The sequence below is a fragment of the Oryctolagus cuniculus genome, chromosome 9 (genome assembly GCF_051225735.1).
Source record: "Oryctolagus cuniculus isolate XC-2025 breed Fujian yellow rabbit chromosome 9, ASM5122573v1, whole genome shotgun sequence".
NCBI lineage: Eukaryota > Metazoa > Chordata > Mammalia > Lagomorpha > Leporidae > Oryctolagus > Oryctolagus cuniculus.
The window spans coordinates 16,987,364-17,013,506 of NC_142875.1; the positions used below are offsets into that span (position 1 = coordinate 16,987,364).

The following is a 26,143-nucleotide window of genomic DNA, read 5'->3' on the forward strand; positions in this document are numbered from 1 at the left end:
AAAAAAAAAAAGATTGTTGTTTTTAGCCCTTGTTTATATTCCTATGAAACTTTGGCCTATGTACTTTTTACCTCTTGAATATTATGGTTAGTGGTATACTAAGGTTGTGATTATAGAGTGGATTGAAATTACGTTTTTGCAAAAAATATAGGGAAGAAAGGAAGGAAGAAGGGGGATTAAGGGAGGGAGATAGGAGGGAAGGAAGTATGGCTATCTTCTTAGGATTGTACCTATAAAATACATGAAATCTGTTCTCTCTATATTAATAAAAATATATATATATATAAAAACAGAATTCGAATCTCAATCGGCTGAGTTGTAACTGACTGATTTTCCTTTTGGTAACTCACTCTTCAATTCAGCATGCTCCAGCCATCATCATGAACTTTCTGTAATCCCATCTATTATTTTGTTCATTCAGTCGTTTTAGCAAAAATCTGGAGCCCACTGCATGCCAGGAGCACAAGGTGAACAAGGTACATCAAGTCCCTGTTCCAAAGAAACCTCTATTGCCTTCACACCCTCCATGTTGCAATATAATAGTTCCTTTCTCCATGAGACATGCATTACTTTCAGAGGTAAAACATTCTTGTTAACACTGACATGAGAAAATACCCCAAACACAACCGAACGAGGCACAGCCTATAGCTGACTTTGTGTCTAAAGACAGTGAACTGGGATCGAATTGAGATCAAGAAGCTTTGATTTTCAAGTCACAATAAGAATGGACTTGCAGGTGTCCCTAGACTTGTAGTAGGAAGTAGTAATTCTTATAACTATAGATCTTCCTTGCCCCAGAAGTTGCCTGTTTAAATAAAATCTTTTTAAAAGATGTACTCACTATTACTCCAAATTATTTCATTAAAAAAACCTCCCTCTATTGGGCATCTAAGAAGGTTATATACAAGAAGTTATGGCTCTAGAAACAATGAAGTTATGTAACCACAAGAAAAAAAAATCCTCACAGTTTAAAAAGGTTTTCTGTTTTTCTTTCTTACAGGAGACCTAATCTGGCCTAAGCCTAAGAAGATTTGTCTCAAATTGGCAACACAAGCTTAAATAGTTTATTCTTTTAAGAAGTGATTTAACCATTTGTATCCCTCATTGGTGTTTGAGTTCTTTTCCCCATTGGTTATCATTGTGATCATTGTAACATCTCAGAATCTGTTGGCACCATTGCTTTCCCAATGTTCCCATTGTTGTTTTCAAATAGGAATAAAGGAAAAGCAACCGGCAATGTTAGAAATAACTTCATGAGAATAAGGGAACCCAAATTTATGAGTCCTCATTACCCTTGGAAATACAAATCTTTGTTCCTGGTGTTGAATGTAGATTTCTATGGTAACCCATCTCATAAAGTGGGTTCACGATGTTTTGATGGAAGCATTGTCAGTGGACAAGACTCTTCAAATGAGCTCTCTATATATCTGTAGTAGATAAAGAATATGCCATTTTAAATGCCAAGAAGCAAAATCAACTTAAAAAAATTTCTAGTAGTAGAAGAGTATTTGGACCATGTTCAATACTATGTAGTGATAAAATGTGCAACTCTGTGCTTTAAAGGATGAGTTATGGGAAGCCACTGTAGAAGGCACAGAGAAAGCCATCATGGTTCTTTAGCATACTTTGGAGCTCAGGTTGGGCACATGTTTTTCTCAATCACTGGGGATCCTTCAGGAATATAGAATAAAGCATAATGAGACAAAATAAGGTCTTAAAAGATAAGCCTAGTTGTGAACAAAAAAGCAAACATAGCCAACATTCCATATCGCCTACTTGCTGCCCAAGGTGGGGACAGGCTGAGTGGGGCATGGAGAAATGACCACTAGAGTTGTGCAGAATGACAAGTGTCTCATGGATACTTTTCTCTTCCTTTTACAGTTTTCCCTGCTTCTAGGGGAATTTTCTACAGTCCAAGGATTAGTTTGGAGATGTTCTCAAATAAATTCAGAAGTTGGGACTGAAGAGAGACATAACACTGATTCCTCAAATGGGCACTTAGGAAATACGTGCTGTTTGAGGGCCTAAGTGGTGTGTCCAAGCTTGAACGTTTCCGCTGCTCATCACTAGAGGTCTCCTGTTTTAACTAAGTCTCTCTTTATCCTTTGGCACTCACTGTATGCTAATGACATGCATGCTTGACACAAAATCTTATAAAATATTATGCTTTAGTAACTTCCTAGTTAAATTTTTATTTTGTTTTCTTTTCTGGGGCCGAGGTACAATTCTGCATTTGATTGTGAAAAGTCTGTATTTTACTAAAAAAAAAAAAAAAAAAAAAGGGCTATTTTTAACAATCAATCCATAACTTGTGCTAGTTTGTAACCATGTCCAATTTGCAGAAAGTACAGGCAGATAGTGATTCTTATAATGACATAAAAGCAAATAATAATTGTTTCCCTGAAGGTTTCTTAAGATTTGAAAATGTTTTTTAAAGATCCAAATACATATATATAACAAATAAAATACATATATGTTCCCTCTTTGAGACACATCTACTTGTAATACAGTTCCTAATATGTGTGAAGATGAATGTTTGCCTATATATATAAACAAACAAAAACCCAAGAGTCCTCTGAAAACAGAATCCCTGCCCTCTTTCAATACATCCTTATCACATGCTCTGTCATTGAAGATACATGTGTATGTGTCTGTATAAAATCTTGGATGGTCTGCGTAAGCATAGGCATTTAGGATAGCATAAGGTTTATGGGAGGGAGAGGGAGAAGAAGTGGGATTAAACAACGATATCTCTTCCAAAGGGAGGTAACCCACCACAATCTCTCCATGACTCAGGCAAATGGAAACTAGCCTTTAAAACAAGCCAGTCACTTCCAGGCTTTCCTTTGGAGTCTACTATTCACATTGAGCATTTCTAAAGATCTGCAAGTGTGTTCTTAACTTTCCTTTTTCAAATAAACAGCTCACTCTTTAAGCTATCACTAACACACTCCATCCCTCCTAGGCAAGTCTTGGCATTTTCACACTCTGTCTCCACAGGGGTGGCAGCCAAATGTGTACCGCTACCTCAGCATAGCTGGGGGGGGGGGGGGGGCGGGAAGTAACATTTTTCCTTCCACCCCAAACAAAGGTAGGATATTTACCTTCTACTTTGAAGATAGTGAAATGCGGCCGGCAGTGGAAAGAACCCAACGCGTTACCTGCGCAGTTCATCCACAGACCTTGGTACACCCAAGTGGCAGTTATCACCGATGATGCTCGGGTGGTCACTTTCCACTCATTGGATGTGGTGGCTGCGACAAGAGCTCCAAACCCTCCGACACCAAACACCAGAGCCGAGATCTGTGCCCCGGACATGTCGCTCGGCCTTCTGGGGTGACACAGTCCAGATGGAGCGCTTAGGTGGTCTGGGCATGCAGCAGACAGGAACTTCGACAAGGATTACAGCCAGCCGTTGGGAGCAGGTGACAATATTTCATGCTCAGATGCCCGCAGGGAGCACAGGAACTTAGGACAAAGTTTGACTTTCCAGTGGCATCTTAGAGACAGCCTAATACTATCTTCCAGTTTCTTACACGGATATTTACTAAAATTTTATAGATTAATTTAAAAGGTTTTGATTTCACAGCCTTTTTTACCTAGCACCATAGTTAATGCTTAATTTTCAGTTAGCCTGAAGTTTAACGGACCATGCAACTACCAAATATTACAAAGTACAAATTACACAGTAACAGTTAGAGCTTATTTGATCAATTACCTTAGTCTCGCAGGCTTTCGAATCTGTCTCAACAGAAATGGAATCATATTGCAGGTATTCTTCTGTAACTTATTTTTTCACACAGTGTTATGTTTGTGAGATTTATCCGCATTAAGGAATGTAGCTACCTTCATTGAATATTATAGCTGAGGGGTGGGTGTTCAGGCTAGTGGTTAAGACCCCAGTTAATACATTCAAGTCTCACTTTCAGAGTGCCTGCGTTCGACATCATGGCCCTGGTTCAAATCCAGCTTCCTGCCAGTGTGGGCCCTGCGAAGCAGTGGTGATGGCTCAAGTGGTCGGGTCCCTACCACCCACATGGGAGACCTGGATTGAGTTACTTGCTCCCAGCTTTGGCCTTGGCCCAGCCTTAGCCATTGCAGACTAAGTCAATCAAAAGATGAGGGCTCTTTCTCTCTCCCTCCACCTCTCAAAACATTTTTTTAAAACTTACAATTGAATACAGTACTTCGTTAAATCCTATTTATCCATTTCTCCAGATTTGAACATGTTTCCCCTTTTCCTTCCAAACAACATTGGCAGAGCTCCTAAGCATTTCTCCTTGCACACGTGAGCAGGTTTCTCCAGTATGTATTTTAGAAGCAGAATTATTAGCTTGAAAGAAATAGCCATCTTTAACTTTACAGATAATGCTAAATTTCTTCACTAAGTAGTTACGGCAAATTAAAGTCCACTACATTGGGTGAATCCTTGTTGTTCTACTCCAGATTTATTTTTTTAGGCCAGTCTGGTGAGTATCTTGGTATCCACTATGATTGCTAACTTGTATTTTCCAGTTATTAATGACATTGAGCATCTTCCTTGTGTTTATTGGCTCATTGTGTTTTTGGTCTACAATTAAATTTACAACGTCACTCTATCTGTTGTTTGGCAATCTATAATTTCTCTTTAGTTCTATACACACTCAGGAGAGTAATCTTTAGTTGAAGATGTATGTTGCAGATCCCTTGTCCCTGTTTGTGGTTTGTCTTTACCTGATTTGATAAAGAGTCTTCATTTAAGCATAGCCCAATTGATAAAGCTTTTTCTAGATGATTTGTGCTTTTGAGATTTTAAGAAATTCCCCCCTCAAAGACAATCAAAAGTATTAACTCTGTGTTAAATTTTTATGCCACTTTGATGTGTTAATTATTTCAAGCTGAAGGCTCCTGGCGAACAAGTTTTGCAGGATGGGACTTCCTTTGACCTTTGTCAGCCCAAGGACAGCTCCTCCAAAGGAAGGTAATTGTCTTAAATCCCAATCCTGGGAATCCCATCATCCAGGGAGAATTAAACTCATGTCACTGGAGACTAGATATCAGCACCGTGCCCAGACAGGGTTAACACGGGCTGTCACCCCACGTCAATGGAGACTAGAAATCAGCACCGTGCCCAGACAGGGTTAACACGGCTGTCACCTGTTCCTCTGAGAGCCATTCATCTGTCCCCCAAATCACCTGCTTTCCCCTCCCTGTCTATGAAGAGAAAGTAGAAGATTCCAGACCTCAGTGGGTTTTGAGGTCATTCACTTTGCTTTCATGTGATGCCCTGGGATGTAACTGGTTTGGATATCTGTTTTCTGGCCAATCTGCCTACTGTCAGTTTACTTCATAGACTCAGTTATTGAACCACTCAGAGCTGACTCAGAAGTGGAACAGCCAGGACTCGAACCTGTGCCCATGTGGTATACTGGCACTGCAAGCTGGCTTAACCCAATATGCCACAGAGCCAGCCCTTATCTTTCTGTATGTGCACTTTTCTCTTATTTTCTTCTTATTTTTTGGCCCCCAAAGAATTCTTTACTTTCTTACCAATTCGGGTAACTCACCATTTAAAAATATTTTTCAAATATCTTTTTTTAAGCAATTTTAGATGTTTTGTACTAGGAGGGTTGTGTCAGATGTCTAACCCATCCTATGTCAGAAAGGAAAGTAGCCAATGTTGTAAATGAAACAATTTTTTAAAAACTCTAAAAATTAACTAGCAAATCAGGAACTGAATTATCTCAAATAACTGAATCATCTCAAAGAAAGGAAACCCTGAAATTTTGGATTTTTGAAAATTTTTGGTGCCATGTATTCTCAATTCATATACAGCTTTCATTTTTTTAAAAAGATTTATTTATTTGAATGGCAGAGTTATGTGGGGGAGGGGGAGGGAGGAAGGGAGAGGGAGAAGCAGAGTGGTATCTTCCATCTGCTGGTTCACTCCCTAAAAGGCCACATCTGAAGCCAGGAGCTTCATCCGGGTCTCCCATGTGGTGCAGGGGCTCAAGAACTTGGGCCATCTTCTGCTGCTTTTTCAGGCCATAACAGAGAGCTGGATTAGAAGTGGAGCAGCTCGGACTTGAACTGGTGCCCATATGGGAATCCAGTACTGCAGACGGAGGCTTAACCCGCTACACCATCGTGCAGGCCCTATAGCTTTCATTTGTGAAGTCTTTGTATATTGATGGTAGAAAGAGCTCCTTGGAGAAATACAGAGCCACCTGGTAAACCTCAGTTTTTGTACATTGTATTTTTCTTTATGACACTATGAGTTGAATTCCTGGAAAGGATATGCCTGATTCCACATCTAAGATAGAAACCCAGCAATTTAAAATAGAAAACCACCTTTTTCTCACATTATTCAACAGAGATTTTTTTATTAGATTGCTTAAAATGTAGCAGCATTAATATACGCTTGACTTGCCAATACCTTGATTGCAGGGCCCAGTTAGAGTACAGTAAAAAAGTCTTCAAAACTGGGGCTGGCACTGTGGCATAGTAGGCTAAGCCTCCACTATGGCAACAGCATCCCATATGGGTGCTGGTTCAAGTCCCGGCTGCTCCTCTTCTGTTCCAGCTCTCTGCCATGGCCTGGGAAAGCAGTAGAAAATTGCCCAACTGCTTGGCCCCTGCACCCATGTGTCAGTCATGGAAGAAACTCCTGGCTCCAGATAGACTCAGCTTGACCACTGTAGCCATTTGGGAAGTATCTATAACTCTGCCTCTCAAATAAATAAATAAATCTTTAAAAAATTATTTGAAACATCTAAAAGCTAAATAAAGACTCAATAAATTGTTCTCTTTTAAGGACTAATTGCTCTTATTTTATTAGCCAAATACTTAGATATTCTTTTTAGATATAAATACATACTAAAAGTATCCTGTTTTGTGTGAAAACTTGAGAAAGAAAGCAGAGAGAAAGACCACCTGGCTGTCTGCAAATATTTAGGGTATGGAGCTACTTCCCTAGCCTGTCTCCCTCGAGGGAAGAGAAGGAATGATTTCTTTGGAAGAATTCAGCCAGGATTTTTTGCTCACCATTCCACTGTCAAAATTGCTAAGAATTTTTGGCCGGCGCTGCGGCTCACTAGGCTAATCCTCCACCTGCGGCCCCTGCACACCGGGTTCTAGTCCTGGTTGGGGCTCCGGATTCTGTCCCGGTTGCCCCTCTTCCAGGCCAGCTCTCTGCTATGGCCCAGGAGTGCAGAGGAGGATGGCCCAGGTGCTTGGGCCCTGCACCCGCATGGGAGACCAGGAGGAAGCACCTGGCTCCTGGCTTCGGATCAGCGTGGTGCGCCGGCCGCAGTGGCCATTGGAGGCTGAACCAACGGAAAAGGAAGACCTTTTTCTCTCTCTCTCTCTCTCTCTCACTGTCCACTCTGCCTGTCAAAAAAATTTTTTTTAAAAATTGCTAAGAATTCTCAAACTCTAATTGTGTTTTCAATGTTTCATAAAGCACCCTGGAATTCAAAAGGCAGTGTGATGCAGTGAGGGGACTCAGTTGTAATATCACACACAAAAAAAACGAAAAAATAATTATGTTGGAAAGACAAAAACATTAGTAAAAGCCAGTTTTAGTCATAGAACACAAAATTCTAGGAAGGGCAGTGGGGTGTTTGAAGGGAAATCTTTGAAGCCCAAATTAAAAAAAAAATTTAAAAAGACATTTATTTTAAAGGCAGAGTTACAGACAGGGAGAGACAGAGAATCTTCCAATCTCTGATTCACCCCTGCAATGGCCATAGCCAGGAGCCTGGATCTGCATGTGGATCTCCCACGTGGGTGGCAGGGACCAAGTACTCGGGTCGTCTTCTGCTGCTTTTCCAGGTTCACTAGCAGGGAGCTGGATAGGAAGTGGAGCAGTCAAGACAGGAACTGGGCACCCATATGGGATGCTGGCATGGCAGGCAGTGGCTTAACCTGTTGCACCCAATAGTGTTTTTTGATATCACAAATCCCCTGCTTCCTAGATACGTGAGGATTATAAGACATAATGCACACAGCACAGAGGAGGAACTAAATAAATGTTGTCCGTTGTTTTTACTCCTAGAAAAATGAGGAATCTCAGAATAGGTGACCCACTGCTTCAAAGGGACCAGTTGGTGCACACTGGAACACTGAAGGCGGGTGCTGAGTCTATCTCCCCAACCCGGGACAAGTAAGTGGTCCTAAGTTGTCACCTTTTGTTGGACAGAGAAGGATGAAGGAAACAGATACAATTCCTATTTTTCACAACCCAACATAATCTCCTGGCTCAGACCCAGCTAGTGCTCTCAGTTGTGCCCCTCATACTGCCACCTGCCGGCACACAGAAGCTAATTCTTGCTTTGGGAAGAGAGCTGGTTACAGTCTCTGCAATGATCAATAGTTACCAGTAGAGGGCGCGCTCCATATTACCCCCATGCCCAGTCACTGCTCAGCTCTTCCCTCCCATCAAGCTGTAGTACATTGTTCTTCCAAGCTAAGATTCCTAGATTCCTTCTTCCTTCCAATTCATTGCTTTCATTTCTTATTTTAAGAACAGTAGGTTACATTGATCATGCAATTTAGTCTGCATAGATGAAGCCACTCTTTATTCCTTTGTGCCTCATTCCTCATTTTATTTCCCTCTCTTCCATAACAATTGTTCTATTTTGTTCATTGTGTCTTCCTTTGTTCTGTATTCTATTAAAAATGTGCATGTTTAAAAAAAATGTGCATGTTTAGTGTACAACAGTGCTGTGTGAGAGCTCTCATTCTGTTTCTTAGCATTGAATTTTTAGAAAAGATTCTTTGAGAGGCAAAGTGACCAAGAAGGAGAGAGAGACATGCAGAGAGAGATATTTCATTCACTGTTTTACTTCCCAGATGGCCGCAATGAACTCCATCTAGATTGGATCTCCCACGTGGGTGGCAGGGGCCCAAGCACTTGGCCAACTTCTACTGCTTTCCCAGGTCATTAGCAGGGAGCTGGATGCTCAAATATGGCATCTTAACCCACTGTGTCACAGCAGCAGCTCTGGCACTGAGTTTTTAAGACCCTTATGTGATGACCTATGCATATCTAATGTCTAATCGAATGCCTCCAATGGCCACAAGGGATGTGACAGAGAGCATCCACAGGAATTCTCCTACCTACAGGATACCACTGAGCATCAGTGCTAGTTCCTGTACAGACATGCATGTATATTAGGAAAACAACTGCTGAGAGGGAGGGGCTGAAGTCCCTCTACCCAGCATGGCCACAGTGTCACCATATTCTCCTCCCAATGGCAGCATTCAGCCACTCTCTCACCACATAGCACAAGGGCCTCTGTATATGCCCAGATCCCTGTAGACACAGAACTATGTACCCTTCAGGTTTTTGTCCATCTAAGGAGTGTGAAGTGATAATATTGTTTTAATTTGTATTGATCTGAAAACTCCAATTTTAGTTTCTCTTTAGATACCTTTAAATCTTGTGGTTTTTCTTGTCTAACCTCACCATTTTTTTTTCCATTTGGATTCCCTATTGGTGTATAGAGATTTCGCATGCATTCTAGATATCAGCCCCTTATCCGTTTTAGACTTTTAGACTATCCTCTTCCAACCTGGCACCTGTTAACTTGTCCAGAGTGTCTTTTGTGAAACAGATACATTTAACTTTGAAACAAACTCCCCAATATTCTGTGCTTTACAAGTTCTGCTTAAGAAATCCTTTCTTGGGGCCAACATATGGCCGAGGGGTTAGGCTGCCACCTGCAACACCAGCATCCCATATGAGTGCTGGTTGGAGTCCTGGCTGCTCCATTTCCAATCCAGTTCCCTGCTAATGAGTGTGAGAAGGTAGTCAAACATGGCTTGAGGGCTTGGGCCCCTGCCACCCACATGGAGACCTGGATGGAGTTCCAGTTACCAGGGGTTTCGAGGGAAAGGCCACCTTAGGACAGCACGCTCAGGGGGTCCCAGTCAGTCTGGATATGCTACTGGCAGGAGCTGCTCTCCTCCTGCTCTGTCTCCCACCAGAGGCTGAGGGAACCTACAGATGAGATCCAAGGTGGATACCACTTTGCAGACAGCAAGGTGGAGAGGGGAGAGCATGGGCCAGAGGAAGCAAGCTGAAGATAGCAGTGCAGTCCCCAAGGTTATCTGGTGATAACTAAGCCATGACCCTTCGTGTCTTTGTTCCATGTACTGTAGGGACACTGAGGTTTTTCATTACCGGATGTTTCCCTAGACCCACTCAGGGGTGTTTCTAAATATCTGTAGTGTATATACTACATTCTCTCTCTAAAGCCTGAACTGTTTTAAATTGCAAATAAATAAATAAATAAATAAAAATCTAGGGGCCAGTGCTGTGGTGTAGCAGGTAAAGCCACCACCTGCAGTGCCGGCATCCCATATGAGGGCCAGTTCTAGTCCCAGCTACTCCACTTCTGATCCAGCTCTCTGCTGTGGCCTGGGAAAGCAGTAGAAGATGACCCAAGTCCTTGGGCCCCTGCTCTGGGGAGACTTGGAAGAAGCTCCTGACTCTTGGCTTTGGATCAGCACAGCTCTGGCTGTTGCAGCCATCAGGAAAATGAATCAGCGGATGGAAGACCTCTCTCTCTCTCTCTCTCTCTCTCTCTGCCGCTGCCTCTCTGTAACTCTGCCTTTAAATGAATAAATAAATTTAACAAAAACAGGAGCCTAGAATTCAGTCCAGGTCCTCCATTAAAAAAAAAAAAAAAGGCCTCTAATTCTGCACTTCAGCTATGTGATTGTAGAAATACTCCTTTCACATTTAGGTCTGAAAGTCACGTGGAGTTTGTCCTTGAGTAATGTGAGATAGGGATACAGTTTTATTTGCTTCCATATAATGAACCAGTTTTCTCTAGGTGACCTGCTGAATCCTTCCTTCTCTCATTGATTCAGTGTGACTTTCTTCCTATATGAAGTTCTAATATACAGTATGTGCATGGATTTATCTGTTAGTCTGTTCCACTGGTCCATTTGTGTATTCTTCTGCCAATACCACACTATTTTTATTATGTTGATTCTCCAACATATTCTAATTTCTACTAGGTAGGTTCTCATTTTGCTTGCTTTATAATGAACATTTTTATTAACTTTAAAAGATTTATTTTTTAAAGATTTATTTATTTGAAAGAGTTACACAGAGAAGAGGGAGAGAGAGGGAGGGAGAGGGAGGGAGAGGGGGATAGGGGGATAGGGGGATAGGGGGATAGGGGGATAGGGGGATAGGGGAAGAGGGGGAGAGAGGGGGAGAGAGGGGGAGAGAGGGGGAGAGAGGGGGGGGGAGAGAGCATTTATTGAGATTCTACTGTGTACGAAGCAGTGGGCTAGACTCTGGGGATGCAGCAGCAAACATTTTCATGGGGGAAACAGTGGGTCAATGCGTGGCCTTCAGCTAAGAAGCAGGACAGGGAGTGTGGGGGTCAAGCAGGAGCTCTCGGAGGCGGCGGTGCTGCAGCTGAGACTCGGACAACAGGAAGGAGTGGGGAGAGCATTCCAGGGAGAGGGAAGAACAGGCCTCTGGGGGTCCAAGAGACAGGAAGTCCACTGTGGCTGGAGGGTGGTGAGCAGCGGGCAGCATGGAGCAGGTACGAGCAGGTGTAAAGATGGTGAAAATACCCTAGTGGTTTGTTTTCCTCTTCCTTCAAACTGTCATGCCCAGTCAGTCTCTCAACCCATAGGCTCAGCAGGGTTCAGTAGTTCAGGAACTACTGCTGGGGGTGGGCGGAGGGCAGAGTGGGATGTGGTCCTTGTTCAAATTTGGCTGTAAAATTGGATGCAGGGAGGGGTCATAGCCAGACAACAGTCTGAGAGTTAGCAGTCACAGAGAAAGAAAAGAGATCGCCTTGCACCTTAGATTCTCTCTGCACAGTCAGAGTCCGTGCCGCCCTAGAGGAGAACAGCCTGGTCTGTTCTTTCCGAAGAGAGCAGCCCTGTGCGTGGAGAGCGCTCAGGATGTGCTAGGATGGAAGTTCCCACTTGGCCAACTTCAAGGATAAAGGAGGGAGGAGAGGGGGAGAGGAGGAGAGGGGGAGAGGGAGGGAGGGGGAGAGGGGGAGAGGGGGAGAGGGGGAGAGGGGGAGAGGGGGAGAGGGGGAGAGGGGGAGAGGGGGAGAGGGGGAGAGGGGGAGAGGGGGAGAGAGGGAGAGAGGGAGAGAGGGAGAGAGGGAGAGAGGGAGAGAGGGAGAGAGGGAGAGAGGTCTTCCATCTGCTGGTTCACTCCTCAATTACCCGCAATGTCTGGAGCTGCGCCAATCCAAAGCCAGGAGCCAGGAACTTCTTCCAGGCCTCCCACGCGGGTGTAGGGGCACAAAAACTTGGGCCATCCTCTACTGCTTTCCTAGGCCATAGCAGAGAGTTGAATGAGAAGAGGAGCAGCCGGGACTTGAACTGGCGCCCATATGGGATGTGGGCGCTTCAGGCCAGGGCATTAACCCACTGCGCCACAGCAACGACCCCAAAGATGGGAGAGGGAGAGGGGGAGAGGGGGAGAGGGGGAGAGGGGGAGAGGGGGAGAGGGGGAGAGGGGGAGAGGGGGAGAGGGGGAGAGGGGGAGAGGGGGAGAGGGGGAGAGGGGGAGGGGGGGAGGGGGGGAGGGGGGGAGAGGGGGAGAGGGGGAGAGGGGGAGAGGGGGAGAGGGGGAGGGGAATTTCCCCATATGTAACTTCCCAGATGGCTACAATAGCCAGGGCTGGGCCAGCCCAAAGCCAGGAGGCAGGAGCTTCATCTGGGCCTCCCATGTGGGAGGCAGGGGCCCAAATAATTGGGCTATACTCTGCTGCTGTTCCCAGGCCATCAGCAGGGACTTGGATGGGAAGTGGAGCAGCCAGGATATGAACTGGCACCTATCCAGGATGCTGGTGCTGCAGGTGGCAGCTTTACCTGCTATACCACAATGCTGGCCCCTATTATTAGCTTTACCAGAAAGTCTTTGTATAAAATTTTACTTTAACAATCAAATATAGAAATAACCATGATTTTTTTAAAAAAATTATCATATACTTTAAAGAGAGAGAGAAAAAAAGAGGGAGAAAGAGGGAAAGAGAGAAACCTATCTTCCATCTTCTGGTTCACTCCCCAAATTGCTGTAACAGATGGGGCTGAGCCAGGCAGAAGCCAGGAGCCCAGAACTGCGTCCAGTTCTCCCACGTGGATGACAGGGACCAAAATACCTCAGCCATGACCTGTTGCCTCCCTGGATGAGCATTAACAGGACGCTGGAACAGGCCAGGGGCACAGGCATCCAAAACAACTTAACCGTGGCACTCAACACTTGCCCTACAATAATGCTTTTTTATGCCAATTTTCTGAAAGCCAGAGTTTATCACCTTTTCCAGAAGGAAAATTAAAAATAGGTTGCTTCTCAAAATTTACTGTCAACAAAGCATCCTGGAGCATATTAACTCCACGAAAGGAGGGTAACTCTCGGAGTATAAAAAGTTCAACACAAGACTCACACACTGAAGCCTTAAATTTGTCGATCTCCAGCCAGCGCCGCCACAGCTCACTAGGCTAATCCTCCGCCTTGCGGTGCCGGCACACCGGGTTCTAGTCCCGGTCGGGGCGCTGGATTCTGTCCCGGTTGCCCCTCTTCCAGGCCAGCTCTCTGCTGTGGCCAGGGAGTGCAGTGGAGGATGGCCCAAGTCCAGGGAGAGAGTCCAGGGAGAGAGACCAGGAGAAGCACCTGGCTCCTGGCTTCGGATCAGCGCGGTGCACCGCCCATAGCAGCCATTGAGGGGTGAACCAACGGCAAAGGAAGACCTTTCTCTCTGTCTCTCTCCCTCACTGTCCACTCTGCCTGTCAAAAAGAAAAAAAAAATTCTGTCAATCTCCAGGTGGAACATACCGATTTTCTTCAGTTTCTGAAGACAAAGAGATTTTGAATTATATAAGGCACACTCTCGTGAGGCACAGGCAGAGATATTGTTCTAAAGGAAAGAAGACTGAAGAGGCGTGAAAACATAGTGCACCCTATAACCTTGACTACATTTGAATTAGATTGACTGATGCTATTGGAACAATTGAGGACGTCTGTATATTGGCTAGACAAGATAACATTACCATAGCAATGTCAAATCCCTTGGGTGTGAGAATATAATGGTGGCAATGAAGGAAAATGTCCTTGTCCTTAGCTGACTAGTGTTGGGGCATTGAGGAGTGGAACCCAGATATCTGCAATTTACTTTTGTATGGTTCAGAAAAACAAGCAAAAGTAGGAAGATGCAGATAATTGACAAGGCTGGATGAAGAGGATATCTATTTTTCACATTTTACTGTAAACTGCTCTTTTGGAGATTTTCAAAATAAAATGTTGGGGGGGGGGATAGGAAATCACAGAAACATTGACAAAGGGTCGTGAGGGTTGTGTCTAAATAGACTTCTGTGGCCTCAGTAGCAAGTTGGCCTCCAGGGCCATGAGTAGAGCCTCTACGTTCCATGACACAGATGGGGACCCTTCTGTCCCCTGGAATGGGCGGGTCCTGTGTGAACTCACTCTCCTTGGAGGTTCAAGTCCTGGGGTCCTTCTTCAGTGTCCTCAGTTTCCTCTCCACACTTTGATAGTGCTCTGTGGAGTCTGGGCAGAATTAGGCCAAGTGTTGGCTGGGAACCTTGAAAGCTCCTGGCCTCATGGTGGGGAAATTCAAGTTTAGCATCCCAGTGGCTTGTCTCGCTGGCCCAGACCTCCCCACTCTCCTTTTAAATGGTTGACTTTGATGTTTATGGATCAGAGGTGGAGTTATCTAGAAGAGTGAGAAGGCTAAGTTGCACAGTGCTTCATCTGTGCTTGTTCCTGGGGTATGTGGGAGTCATAGAATGTTCTGGGTGGTGGTTCTGGGTGGGGGAGGGGAAGGCAGGTTGCAGTCAGTCAGCATTTCCACATAAGCATATCTGCTAAGCTGCATAGACAGAACTTACATGAAAGGGACTGGGATCTTGACGCCTCTGGTACACATGTTTTCTCATTTTTAAATAAACATTCAATTGCACACCTGATTTTGAATTTGTTCAAGAGCTCTAAAACTGACTATATAAACCTTTATTCTCCTACATACACTCTAGGATAAGTTTATAATTATTCACAACACCAGGTAGACTTTTGATTAGTACTAAACTGAAACTTTTGTTTAATGGAAAGCTCACTAACATCTTTGTAACAGTAAATGACGGGGTCGGTGCTGTGGCGCAGTGGGTTAACGCCCTGGCCTGAAGCGCCTGCATCCCATATGGGTGCTGGTTCTAGTCCCGGCTGCTCCTCTTCTGATCCAGCTCTCTGCTATGGCCTGGGAAAACAGTAGAAGATGGCCAGGGTCCTTGGGCCCCTGCAGCCACGTGGGAGACCTGGAAGAAGCTCCTGGCTCTTGGCTTCAGATCAGCCAAGCTCCAGCTGTTGCGCCATCTGGGGAGTGAACCAGCAGATGAAAGACCTTTCTCTCTCTGTCTCTACCTCTCTCTGTAACTCTTTCAAATAAATAAAATAAATCTTTTAAAAAACAGTAAATGATAACTTATAAAAATATACACTTTCACTCCATTGATTCAGATCTTTTACATCTTTCATTCAAGCATTAAAATTTTCTCCACCGAGACATATTATGTCTTTTGAGTTAATTCCTAAATACTTTATCATTTTTATTAATTTTTAAAATTATACATTTTATGTTTTTTTAGCTATTGTTCAAGAAATCCTATCCAGCTTTGTAAGCTGGACTTTGGTAACTTAGTGTCTTGGTTATAATAGTCTGTTAGCTTTTCTAGATAAATCTGAATATTATCTAAAAATTTGACAGTTTTGACGGTTTTCTATCAAGCTAACACTTCCTACTTGCTTTTCTTGCCTTACGGAATTGTTCAGCTCCCCAATTCTACGTTACATAGTGGCAGTGATGCTGGGCACTCTTGCTTTTCGAGTCTGAAATGACGTGCATCTATAATTTCTCAGTGGGGTATAAAGTCGGCTCTGGGGGTTAGCAGTTAACCACTGTGGAGTACAAGGTTAGCTCTGGTGGTGGCAGTTAACCTTTAGCAAATTATGCAAGTGTTCTATTTTTAGTTCACTCTGGGTTTCTATTTTTTCTTATAAACAGTTAATATCCTTTATCAATTACTTTTTCTGGAAACCTCGAGTTAATCATGATTTCTCCCTTTTAGACCCTTTAAGTCATTGATTGACAGGTGTTTTTTTTTTTTTAATGGTAAAGACTCCTTGCTTTCTTGTGCTAAGCCCCACCTGATCATGGTGTATTATTTTTTTTTAAAGATTTATTCATTTATTTGAAAGTCAGTACACAGAGAGAGGAGGAGAGGCAAAGAGAGAGTGGTCTTCCATCCACTGGTTCACTTCCCAATTGACTGCAACGGCCCGAGCTGCACTGATCCTAAGCCAGGAGCTTCCTCCGGGTCTCCCATGCAGGGGCCCAAGGACTTGGACTATCTTCTACTGCTTTCCCAAGTCACAGCAGAGAGCTGGATCAGAAGTGGAGCAGCCAGGACCTGAACCAGCACCATCTGGGATGCTGGCACTGTAGGCAGTGGCTTCACCTGCTACATCACAGTGCTGGCCCTTGGTGTATTATTTTAATATGCTGTTGGGTACAATTCCACAGTGTTTCATGTAATTTCCTTATATTCACATATATAAATGAAATGGACTGGTTATTTTCTTTTCCTGTGTTATATGATTTATAATCCAGTTTACACTAGCCTCATAAATTAAGATTTTAATTTAACTTTTACTTTTTTTATTTGACAGGTAGAGATATAGACAGAGAGAAAGGTCTTCCTTCCATTGGTTCACTCTCAAAATGGTCACTATGACCAGCGCTGTGCCAATCCAAAGCCAGGAGCCAGGTGCTTCTTCCTGGTCTCCCATGCGGGTGCAGGGGCCCAAGCACTTAGGCCATCCTCCACTGCCCTCCCGGGCCACAGCAGATGGCTGGACTGGAAGAGGAGCAACCAGGACTAGAACCTGACCCCCATATGGGATGCTGGCGCCACAGGCGGAGGATTAACCAAGTGAGCCATGGCCCTGGCCCCAAGATTTTATTCTTGAAAAAAAAAAAAAAAAAGACAAACTGGGGACAGTTAATATTCTTGCCACTGAGCCACGTGGTCCTTGTAGGTGGTTTGTTATCAACATGGAGAAACCTAGCCATCCCTGGCTCTTTTAGGTTGTAGATCCTGGGCTTCCAATGTAAAAATAAAGTAGCTTTTTTCTGCTCAATTCTTTCCTACCTCAGTCCTAGCTGACTTCCAAATTTGCAGTATAAAACACTACAACTACACTCATGTGAGTTTCTTACTACTGAGCTCAAGTTCAATTTTTATTAAGTATATAACAGGTCCATTGTGTAGTTATTTATTTTTACTATTAGATTGAATGAGTACTCACTTATGTAGTTTGCTGTTTGAATAACATAGGTAGGTGCTCCGAAGTTTTAAAGAAAGTGAACATTTCTCAGAGATGTTTGTTTCTGGCCGACTTCAGCTGAGTCACAGGAACTCCACAGAAAGTCTTTAGATGCCCTGAAATTTACATGGAGGGTCTTGTTCCTGCTCATGTAGGGACTGGAGGAAATTTGTATTCTGTCATCAGGGAGAGAGACGCCAGCTTGGCACCAATGTAGGTGGCAACTTGACAACTGGGCTTTGCCAGCATGCTCTGTGTGGATTTCATTGCAAGGCCAAGAAAAACTATAAAGGCTGAGTTTTCCTTAAAGGGTCCTGGAGCCGGGTGACTCAACAGCCTGTGGAATTTACTGAACCCTGACATCAATTCAGTTGAAAATTCTCCACCCGCTCTCGCCTTCACCAGTCTCTCTCTGCATCTCTTACAGTCTCTCTCTGGCCCACATATCCCAACTTAGCAGACACCAAACTCCCAACTCATGATTGGAGCCACTCTCACGTGGCTTCACTTCCAAGTTATGTTCTTATATACACAATACAATGTTTAACATTTGTAGGCATCAAAAAGATAAAGAAGAGAGACCACGCAAGTGGGAGGCAAGTAAATCTCCAGACATAAGTGAGATCCTGAATTACCTGATTATTCTTAGAAGTTGATTTTAAAATAAAAAATCATGAGGAGGTAGAGCTGGACAGAGGGTGAGCAAGATGCTATGGGGGCTGGAGTTTGGTGCAGTGGTTAACATGCTGCTTGGGATGCACCTCCTGATCAGCGCCTGGGTTCAAGTCCCAACTCCACTCCAGATTCCAGCTTCCTGTTAAATATATACCCCGAAAGACAGCAGGCGATGGCTGAAGTCCTTGGGTTCCTGCCACCTACTTGGGAGACCCAGCTTGACTTCTGGATTCTTGACTTCAGCCTGGCATTGAGCCAGCGTTGTGAACACTTGGGGAGTGAACTAGTGGATGGAAGATCTTTCTCTTTCTCACTCCCTCTCTGTCTCTCTCCACTTTTCAAATAAATAACATATAAAAAAGTACTCTCTGGCATTTGTCTCCCTATAGAGACACAAATTTGAACAGCTGTCCATACAACAAGTCACCTTCTCAAGAGCCAAGAAAGCCAGGTAAAAACCACCCAGCCTTTTGAATTAAAAGAAACAAACAAAAACCAGCGTGGGTCAGAGCCCACAGCCCCTGCCCCAAGCCAGTACCTGAAGACTGAATCTTTGGACTCTCCTTAACCAAGAAGCCAAGGGACTGCCTCTGTTATCCCTCCCCCAGCCTTTGGGGAAAAACTCCAGCCACGGGGACTAGGGCTGGAAAGGTGGCTTAGGACATTGCCTGGGATCTCAGATGGGGACCTGCTGGTGAAACTCGGCACCTGAGGAAGCCCAAGGGCATCTGCCCCCAGGCTAGTGCTTGCAGAGCCTCTAGATCTTGCCCAGCACCTGTGCCCCACTGGCAGCCAGTTATTTTGGCAGGTATCGCCACCAGCCTTGCGTGGACGTGGCATGCCTCCCTGAGGCTGTGCAGGGTCTGGTGCCTGTAAGAGCCATGCATTTCACAGTTTAGTGTCAGCCTGGGCTGTCTTTACTGCCTGTACTCCTCCCACCTTGGGCAGACAATAAAGAACTGCAGGGCTGTGTCTCTGTACTCAGTGCTGAGCTGGTAAAACCCAACATTGGGAAGGTTCTGACAGTACCCATCCTGAAGCTGGTGCCTGCGGACACAGCCTGTGTAACTATCCCAGCACCAAGTGGGTTTCTATGGTCCCAGCTGATCAGAATTACATGCCAGAAAGCATCACCCTGGTTGCATGGTTCTTGGGCTGTGAGTACACCTCAGCAGTGGGCAGTACATAGAAGTGCAGGCTTTGGTCCTACCCCTGTGCTGTGCAGGCCTTGGTGGGCCCTGGGCTCTGGGTGTAATCTAGCAATGTAGTATTTGTGGCCACAAGCCTAGATAGCTGGGTCCATCCCAGGCCCCAGGAAAAACTTACAGAGATTCACTACCATTTTCAGATACTTCTCCAGTTCATTGTGAACATCAACCGCAGATTTGGGACAAATCTGGGATTTGGTCATCCTTTAGCACTAAAACAGCAACAAAATATCAAGAGCAGAAATGGTACACCTTGACTTGGGTTGCATCTACTGCTGAAAAAGCAGACACGTCTACAGGTTTAGAGAAAATAAGACTGCTTGGAATTTCTGGAAGGACAATCACAAACAAAGCCAGAGTAGAGGAAGTGGAGAAAGATATTCAGTCCTTCAATGCACAGATGATGTCGTTTGCAAATGAATAGCATGGATTTTCAGGGAACAGTGACTTCAACTAACAAACAAAATAAGGTACCAGAAACCAACCAGATAGCAACTAATATTGGAAAATTCTCAGAAAAAAATTCAAAATTGCTGTTTAAGGAAATGCAGCAAACTTCAATAATTCACAAAGAAATAATTTAGTAGTCCTAACACAGAAGAGACTTAACAGAAAGCTGGATAATTTTTTAAAATAAAACCTTGAACTGAAAAGTACACTAAATGAAATAAAAACCATGATGGAAAAAAATCAGTAGAAGAGTAGATGAAACAAAGTATTAGTAAGCTGGAAGATAGATTTTTTTCTCCTCTATTTTTTTCAAATAAAGAATTGAGAGGAATTAAGAAAGATTATGGGAACTTTAGGACAGCATTAAAGGCAAGTATTTGAGTTATTGAGGTTCTAAAGGACTTGGGCATGTCTAGGGGGTAGAAATGTATTCAATGTCGGTGCCGTGGCTCACTAGGCTAATCCTCCACCTAGCGGCGCCGGCACACTGGGTTCTAGTCCTGGTCGGGGCACCGGATTCTGTCCCAGTTGCCCCTCTTCCAGGCCAGCTCTCTGCTATGGCCCGGGGGTGCAGTGGAGGATGGCCCAAGTACTTGTGCCCTGCACCCCATGGGAGACCAGGAGAAGCACCTGGCTCCTGCCTTCAGATCAGCGCGGTGCGCCGGCCACAGCGCACTGGCTGCGGCGGCCATTGGAGGGTGAACCAATGGCAAAAAGGAAGACCTTTTTCTCTCTCTCTCTCACTGTCCACTCTGCCTGTAAAAAAAATAAAAAAGAAGTGTATTCAAAGAGATAACTGGAAACTGTCCAAACAGATAGGAATCAAAACATGCTACTAGAAAAAAATCACTTAGCCACAAAGGAAGATCTGTAAGGAGAAAGACGGGAACTACAGTGAAACTATAAAACAAGTAATGAAATGGCAGCAGTAAAGAATTTATCAATAATTACCTTAAATATAAATGGATTAAAGTTTCCAATTAAAAGACAGTGATCAGATGGATTTAACAAACAAGGCCCAACAATATGCTGCTTAAAATAAATTTACTTCATTTCTAAGGACATGAATCGACTAGTAGTGAAACGATGGACTAAGATATCCTACCCAAATGGAACCCCCCCCCCCAAAAAACACAGATCATATAAATCAGATTTACACCAGATAAAATAGACTTTAAATCAAAAGTAGTAAGAAGAGGCAAGGAAGATCATCATATAAAGATAAAGAATAAATTATCCTATAGGCAAATATTGGAGCACCCAAATATATGAAACAAATATTAATATACTTAAAGGGAGAGACAGATGCCAAAAAATAGTAGGAAACTTTAACACTGCATTTTCACTGATGGAAAGAAAAAAAAAAAATCGATAACAAGACAACAAAGTTAAACTGCGCCCTGGATCAAATGAGCCTAACAGACATCTGTGGAACAATCCATTCATCAGTGGCAGAATACGCATTGTTCAACAACACATGGAGCATTCTCTCGGTTAGATCACAAAACAGGTCACAAAGTAAGTCACCAAGTTAAAAAAAAAAATAGAAACCATATCAAGTATCTTCTCTAACAATACAATAAAACTAGAAATGAGAAAAAGATTGAAAACTATATAAATACATGAAAACTGCTTATTCCTGAACAATCAATGAATTAAGAAAATTTTAGAATTTCTTGAAATTAAAGAAATGGCAACTCGGCAAACCCAAACCTATTGGATACAGCAAAAGCAGTACTAAGAGAGGTTTTTAGCAATCATTGCATACATCACAAAAGCAGAAAGGTCTCAATAATTTATTGTTGACCTCAGTGCCAAGCTCACCGGAGGCTCCGTCCCTGCGGACATCAGGAGAGAACTATTTTTGTCATGGACAAACCAAATCGTCTAGCCAGAAACCTCCCAGTGGATCTTAGATCTCATCTAGATGCTTTCATGAAGAGAATGGGCTCACTTAGTGCCAGAGCCTTCAGGTGGTGGCAATCAACCTTGGCCGTGCTGTAGGATCACCCAGAAGTGTTTAAAAATAGGAGTACCAAGAACAATTCCAGAAGAATTATGTCAGAATTTTTGATGATTGATCAGGTACTGATTCATCAAGAAGTTAAGCTACTAGAAGTCTTAATAGATTCTCAAAGTACAAACAAATATGAAATTAAGAACAGCACGTTGTCACTGTTTGTAGATAATACGATCTTATACACAGAAGATCTCAAAAATCACATGGAGAAACTAATGAAACGAGTTCAGCAAAGTTGCAGGATACAAAGTCAACACACAAAAATCAGTAGCATTGTTACATACCAATAGCGAATTATCTGGAAAAGAAATCAAGAAAGTAAGCCCATGTCCAAATAGCTACCAAAAAAAAAAAAAAAATACCTAGGGATAAATTTAACCAAAGAGGTAAAAGATCTCTACAATGAAAACTATAAAACATTGATGAAAGTAAATGAAAAGGACGCAAAGAAATGGGAAGATATCCTGTGCTCATGGTTGAAAGAATCCGTATTATTAAAGTATTCAAACTCTTCAAAGAGATTTATAGATCCAATGCAATCCCTATCAAAATACCAATGCCATTTTTGTGGAACTGGAGAAATATTGCTGGGGCGGTGCTGTAGCATAGTGAGTAAACCTGCGGCACCAGCATCCTATGTGGGTGCCAGTTCAAGTACCAGCTGCTCCACTTCTGATCCAGCTCCCTGCCTGGGAAAACAGCGAAGACTGCCCAAGTGCTTGGGTCCCTGCACCCATGTGGGAGACCCGGAAGAAGCTCCTGGCTTCAGAACATCCCAGCTCTAGTCACTGAGGCCATCTGGTGGTTGAATCAAGAGATGGAAGATGTCTCTGTCTCTGTCTCTGTCTCTCTCTCTCTCTCCCCCTGCCTTTCAAATAAATAAATCTTTTAAAAAATAAAAATATTGCTATAATTTGTATGGAGCTATAGGATTCAGAATGGCCAAAGCAATCTTGAGCAAGAACAAAGCAGGAGGCATTATACAACCTGACATTACTATGCCACTGCAATTAAAACAGCCTGGTATTGGTGTAAAAACAAATACCTAGTACAATAGAGTGGAATAGAGCGTCTGGAAGTAAAAAACACATCTACAGCCAAGTGACCTCTGACAAAGGTGTTAAGAACATACATCAGAGAAAGGACAGTCTTCACTAAATGCTACTGGGGAAAGAGTATCTAAATGCAGAATAATCAACTGGACTTCTATCTCTCATCAGATATAAAAATCAACTCAAAAGGGGTTAAAGATCTAAATGTAAGACTGAAACTATGAAACTACTGGAAGAAAAGTGAGGGTAAACATTTCAGGATATTGAGATGGGCAAGGATTTTTTGGGTTAGACTCCAAATACAGAATATATAAGGAAGCAGCCAGAATATATAAGGAACATATATCTATTAATACATATTTCTTTTTGACAGGCAGAGTGGACAGTGAGAGAGAGAGACAGAGAGAAAGGTCTTCCTTTGCCGTTGGTTCACCCTCCAATGGCCACCACGGCTGGCGTGCTGTGGCCAGGGCACCGTGCTGATCCGATGGCAGGAGCCAGGTACTTATCCTGGTCTCCCATGGGGTGCAGGGCCCAAGCACTTGGGCCATCCTCCACTGCCTTCCCGGGCCACAGCAGAGAGCTGGCCTGGAAGAGGGGCAGCCGAGAAAGAATCCAGCGCCCCAACTGGGACTAGAACCCGGTGTGCCGGCGACGCTAGGTGGAGGATTAGCCTACTGAGCCGCGGCGCCGGCCAATTAATACATATTAATATTGTATATATACAACCAGAATATATAAGGAACCCAAATAACTTACTAGAAAAAACACACAGCTAATCCAATTTTAAAAATGGATGGTAAGCAAAAACAGATATTTCTCAAGGGAAGCACTATAAGAGGACAACAGATACATGAGAAAGTATTCAACATCATGAATCATCAAGGAAATGCTACTTAAAACCTCACTCCAGTTAGATTTAACTAAAATTTAAAAAAATGCTAGTGAGGATATGGAGAAAAGGGAATCCTCGCACACTGTTAGTGGGAATGTAGATTAGTACAACCACTGTGGAGAAGAATCTGGAAGCATCTCCAAAAACTCGAGAGTACTACCCTATGATCCAGCAAATGCACTACTGGGTATATCTCTGAGGAAAATGAAATCTCTACGAGACATCTGTACTCCCACGTCTATTGTAGCACAGTTCACAAAAGCCAATAAATGGAAACAGCCTAAGTTTCCATCAGCTGACGAATAAAGAAAACTTGGTACATACACAGGATGGAATAATATTCAGCCACAAAAAGGATGAAGTCTTTTAATTTGCAACAACTTGAATGGAACTGGAGATCACAATATGAAATAGAAAAACCTGTACTCACGATCTCACTCCTATATGGAATCTTAAAAAGTTGATCCCATAGGAGGTTGAGACAGGAGGGAGGAGAAAGGGAGGGATGGGAAAAAGTGACTTAACAAGTACTAGGATATAGCTAAACAGGAGTAAGAAGTTCTTATTCTATTGCACAGTAAGATGACTATAGATGATGATAATGTATATTTCTTTTATACGTTGTATTTATTTGAAAGTCAGAGTTACAGAGAGAGAGAGAGAGATCTTCCATCCGCTGATTCACTCCCCAGATGGCTGCAAAGGCTGGAGCTGCACCGATCCAAAGCCAGGAACCAGGAGCTTCTTCCAGGTCTCTCACATGGGTGCAGGGGCCCAAGGACCTGGGCCAGCTTCTACTGCTTTCCCAGGCCCTAGCAGAGAGCTGGATCAGAAGAGGAGCAGCCGGGACTAGAACCAGCACCCATGTGGGATGCCAGCACTTCAGCCCAGGACTTTAACCTGCTGTGCCACAGCGCCAACCCCTGTATATTTTTATTATTTTTTTAAAAAGAGCACCTTTTGAGGAGACAGACATGTTTCCCTGATTGAGCATTATACAATATATACATGTATCAAATAATCACAGGAGTGCCCTAAAATATGTAAAATTATGTCTGTTACAAATAAAAAAGAGGATTTTTAAAAATATCTTGACACACACGACTTATGGTATCACAGCCATCAGATATTGATGAGTCAAGAAGTCTGAGAAGTCGTGAGCTTGCTAACAGTAAGCAGGTAGGGGTGGGGGATGGGGGAGGAACCATATTTTCTATGTTCCTAAGCCTCCCTTAGGGAAATTCATCATTAACAGTAACTATATTTCCTGCTTAGCGTCATGGAACAGTCTCCCCCATTGGGAGGTATTGCTGTCCCACATCTATTTCTCTGATGTTGTACTAATGTAATCACAAGCCATGATGATAGTTTTGCTGCAGGAAATCATAAAATGTATTGCCTTGGCAAATGGGTTTCCACTTTGGCACTCTCATTCTAAAGTGGCTTTCAGAGCAAATATAATGGAATCATTGTAGGCAGTAAACTCAATAGAGTTCTGCTAAAGCAATCAATGCTGGGATAAATTAACAAAGCAACCCTATCCAAGATCCTGCTGTATACAAAAAGAGCTGCTGAATTATTTGTCACTGTTTTTGAACAAATAAATCTGACACAAGACCCTAAGCACATAGAAAGAACCAGAAAGTTCAGATATACAGATTTTGATGTGAATTTTCCAGAATATATTTGTCTTCACCCCATTCTTACTTCCCAGGTCCAGGTTGGTCAACTGGCACCACAAATCGCGAATCGGGTTGCTCGATCTGGCATTTCCCCAGGATAGGAAGGCTTGGACCTTTCTACTTATAAACAATGATAGGAGCAGTTATTTTAAGTGCTTTTGCCTACCATAAAGCTGGGCAAGAGCTTTCATTTGGCCCAGACAAGTGTGAGCTCCACTGGTTCTCTTGATGTTTAGTGTTTGCCCAAATCTGCCCTGGAACACACTGTATGGAGACTCTGGGTGGAGTCCTCCTGCACATCTTCAGGAGGGTGGGTGGGTGGGAGCCAAGAGCTCTGCTAACACTTCAGGGTTCCACGCCCAAACCGTGGTATTAACAACCACCCTGCAGCTCAGGGGAGGCAGAGCATTAAGAGGGAACCGGCCTTCAACTTTTGCTCCTAACTGAACTGCAACATGGCAAAGATCAGAGCGGGGTAACTACATAAAGTAGTCAGAAACACTCCCAACACTCCCAACCCCAGTCCTTACACTCAGACAATGCACTTTTTCTTCTTTTTGTGAAATATAACACATACAGGAGACTACCTGGAAAACAATGTATAATGCTGTTGTACATGGGCAACAAGCTTGCAAGGAGAATTCCAGCTGTCTCCCTGAGACATTTTGCTCTAATCCTCATTACTGGCCTGCCCATGTGTACTCATTATACATTTGCCTTTTAATTTATGTCCATTTTCACATTGTTCTTAAAATTTTTAGAAGCATTTTGAGATGTGATTAACACATGAAAAATT

The 26,143-nt window shown here is 43.4% G+C and overlaps 1 protein-coding gene across 3 annotated transcripts in view; it reads right to left on the minus strand.

Moving 5' to 3' along the window:
- The window catches only part of CLDN10 (claudin 10), a 154,193-nt gene that overhangs the window by 124,284 nt on the left and 3,766 nt on the right, over positions 1 to 26,143 (minus strand). The window contains exon 1 of one of the 3 annotated variants that reach the window (XM_008260102.5): positions 3,105 to 3,493. The exons of the other annotated variants lie outside the window; for them this stretch is intronic. Within the exon in view, the coding sequence (XP_008258324.1) occupies positions 3,105 to 3,318 (214 nt within the window). The 5' untranslated portion in view covers positions 3,319 to 3,493. Of the gene's footprint in view, positions 1 to 3,104; positions 3,494 to 26,143 lie in introns of those variants that run through there. 3 annotated transcript variants of the gene reach the window in all.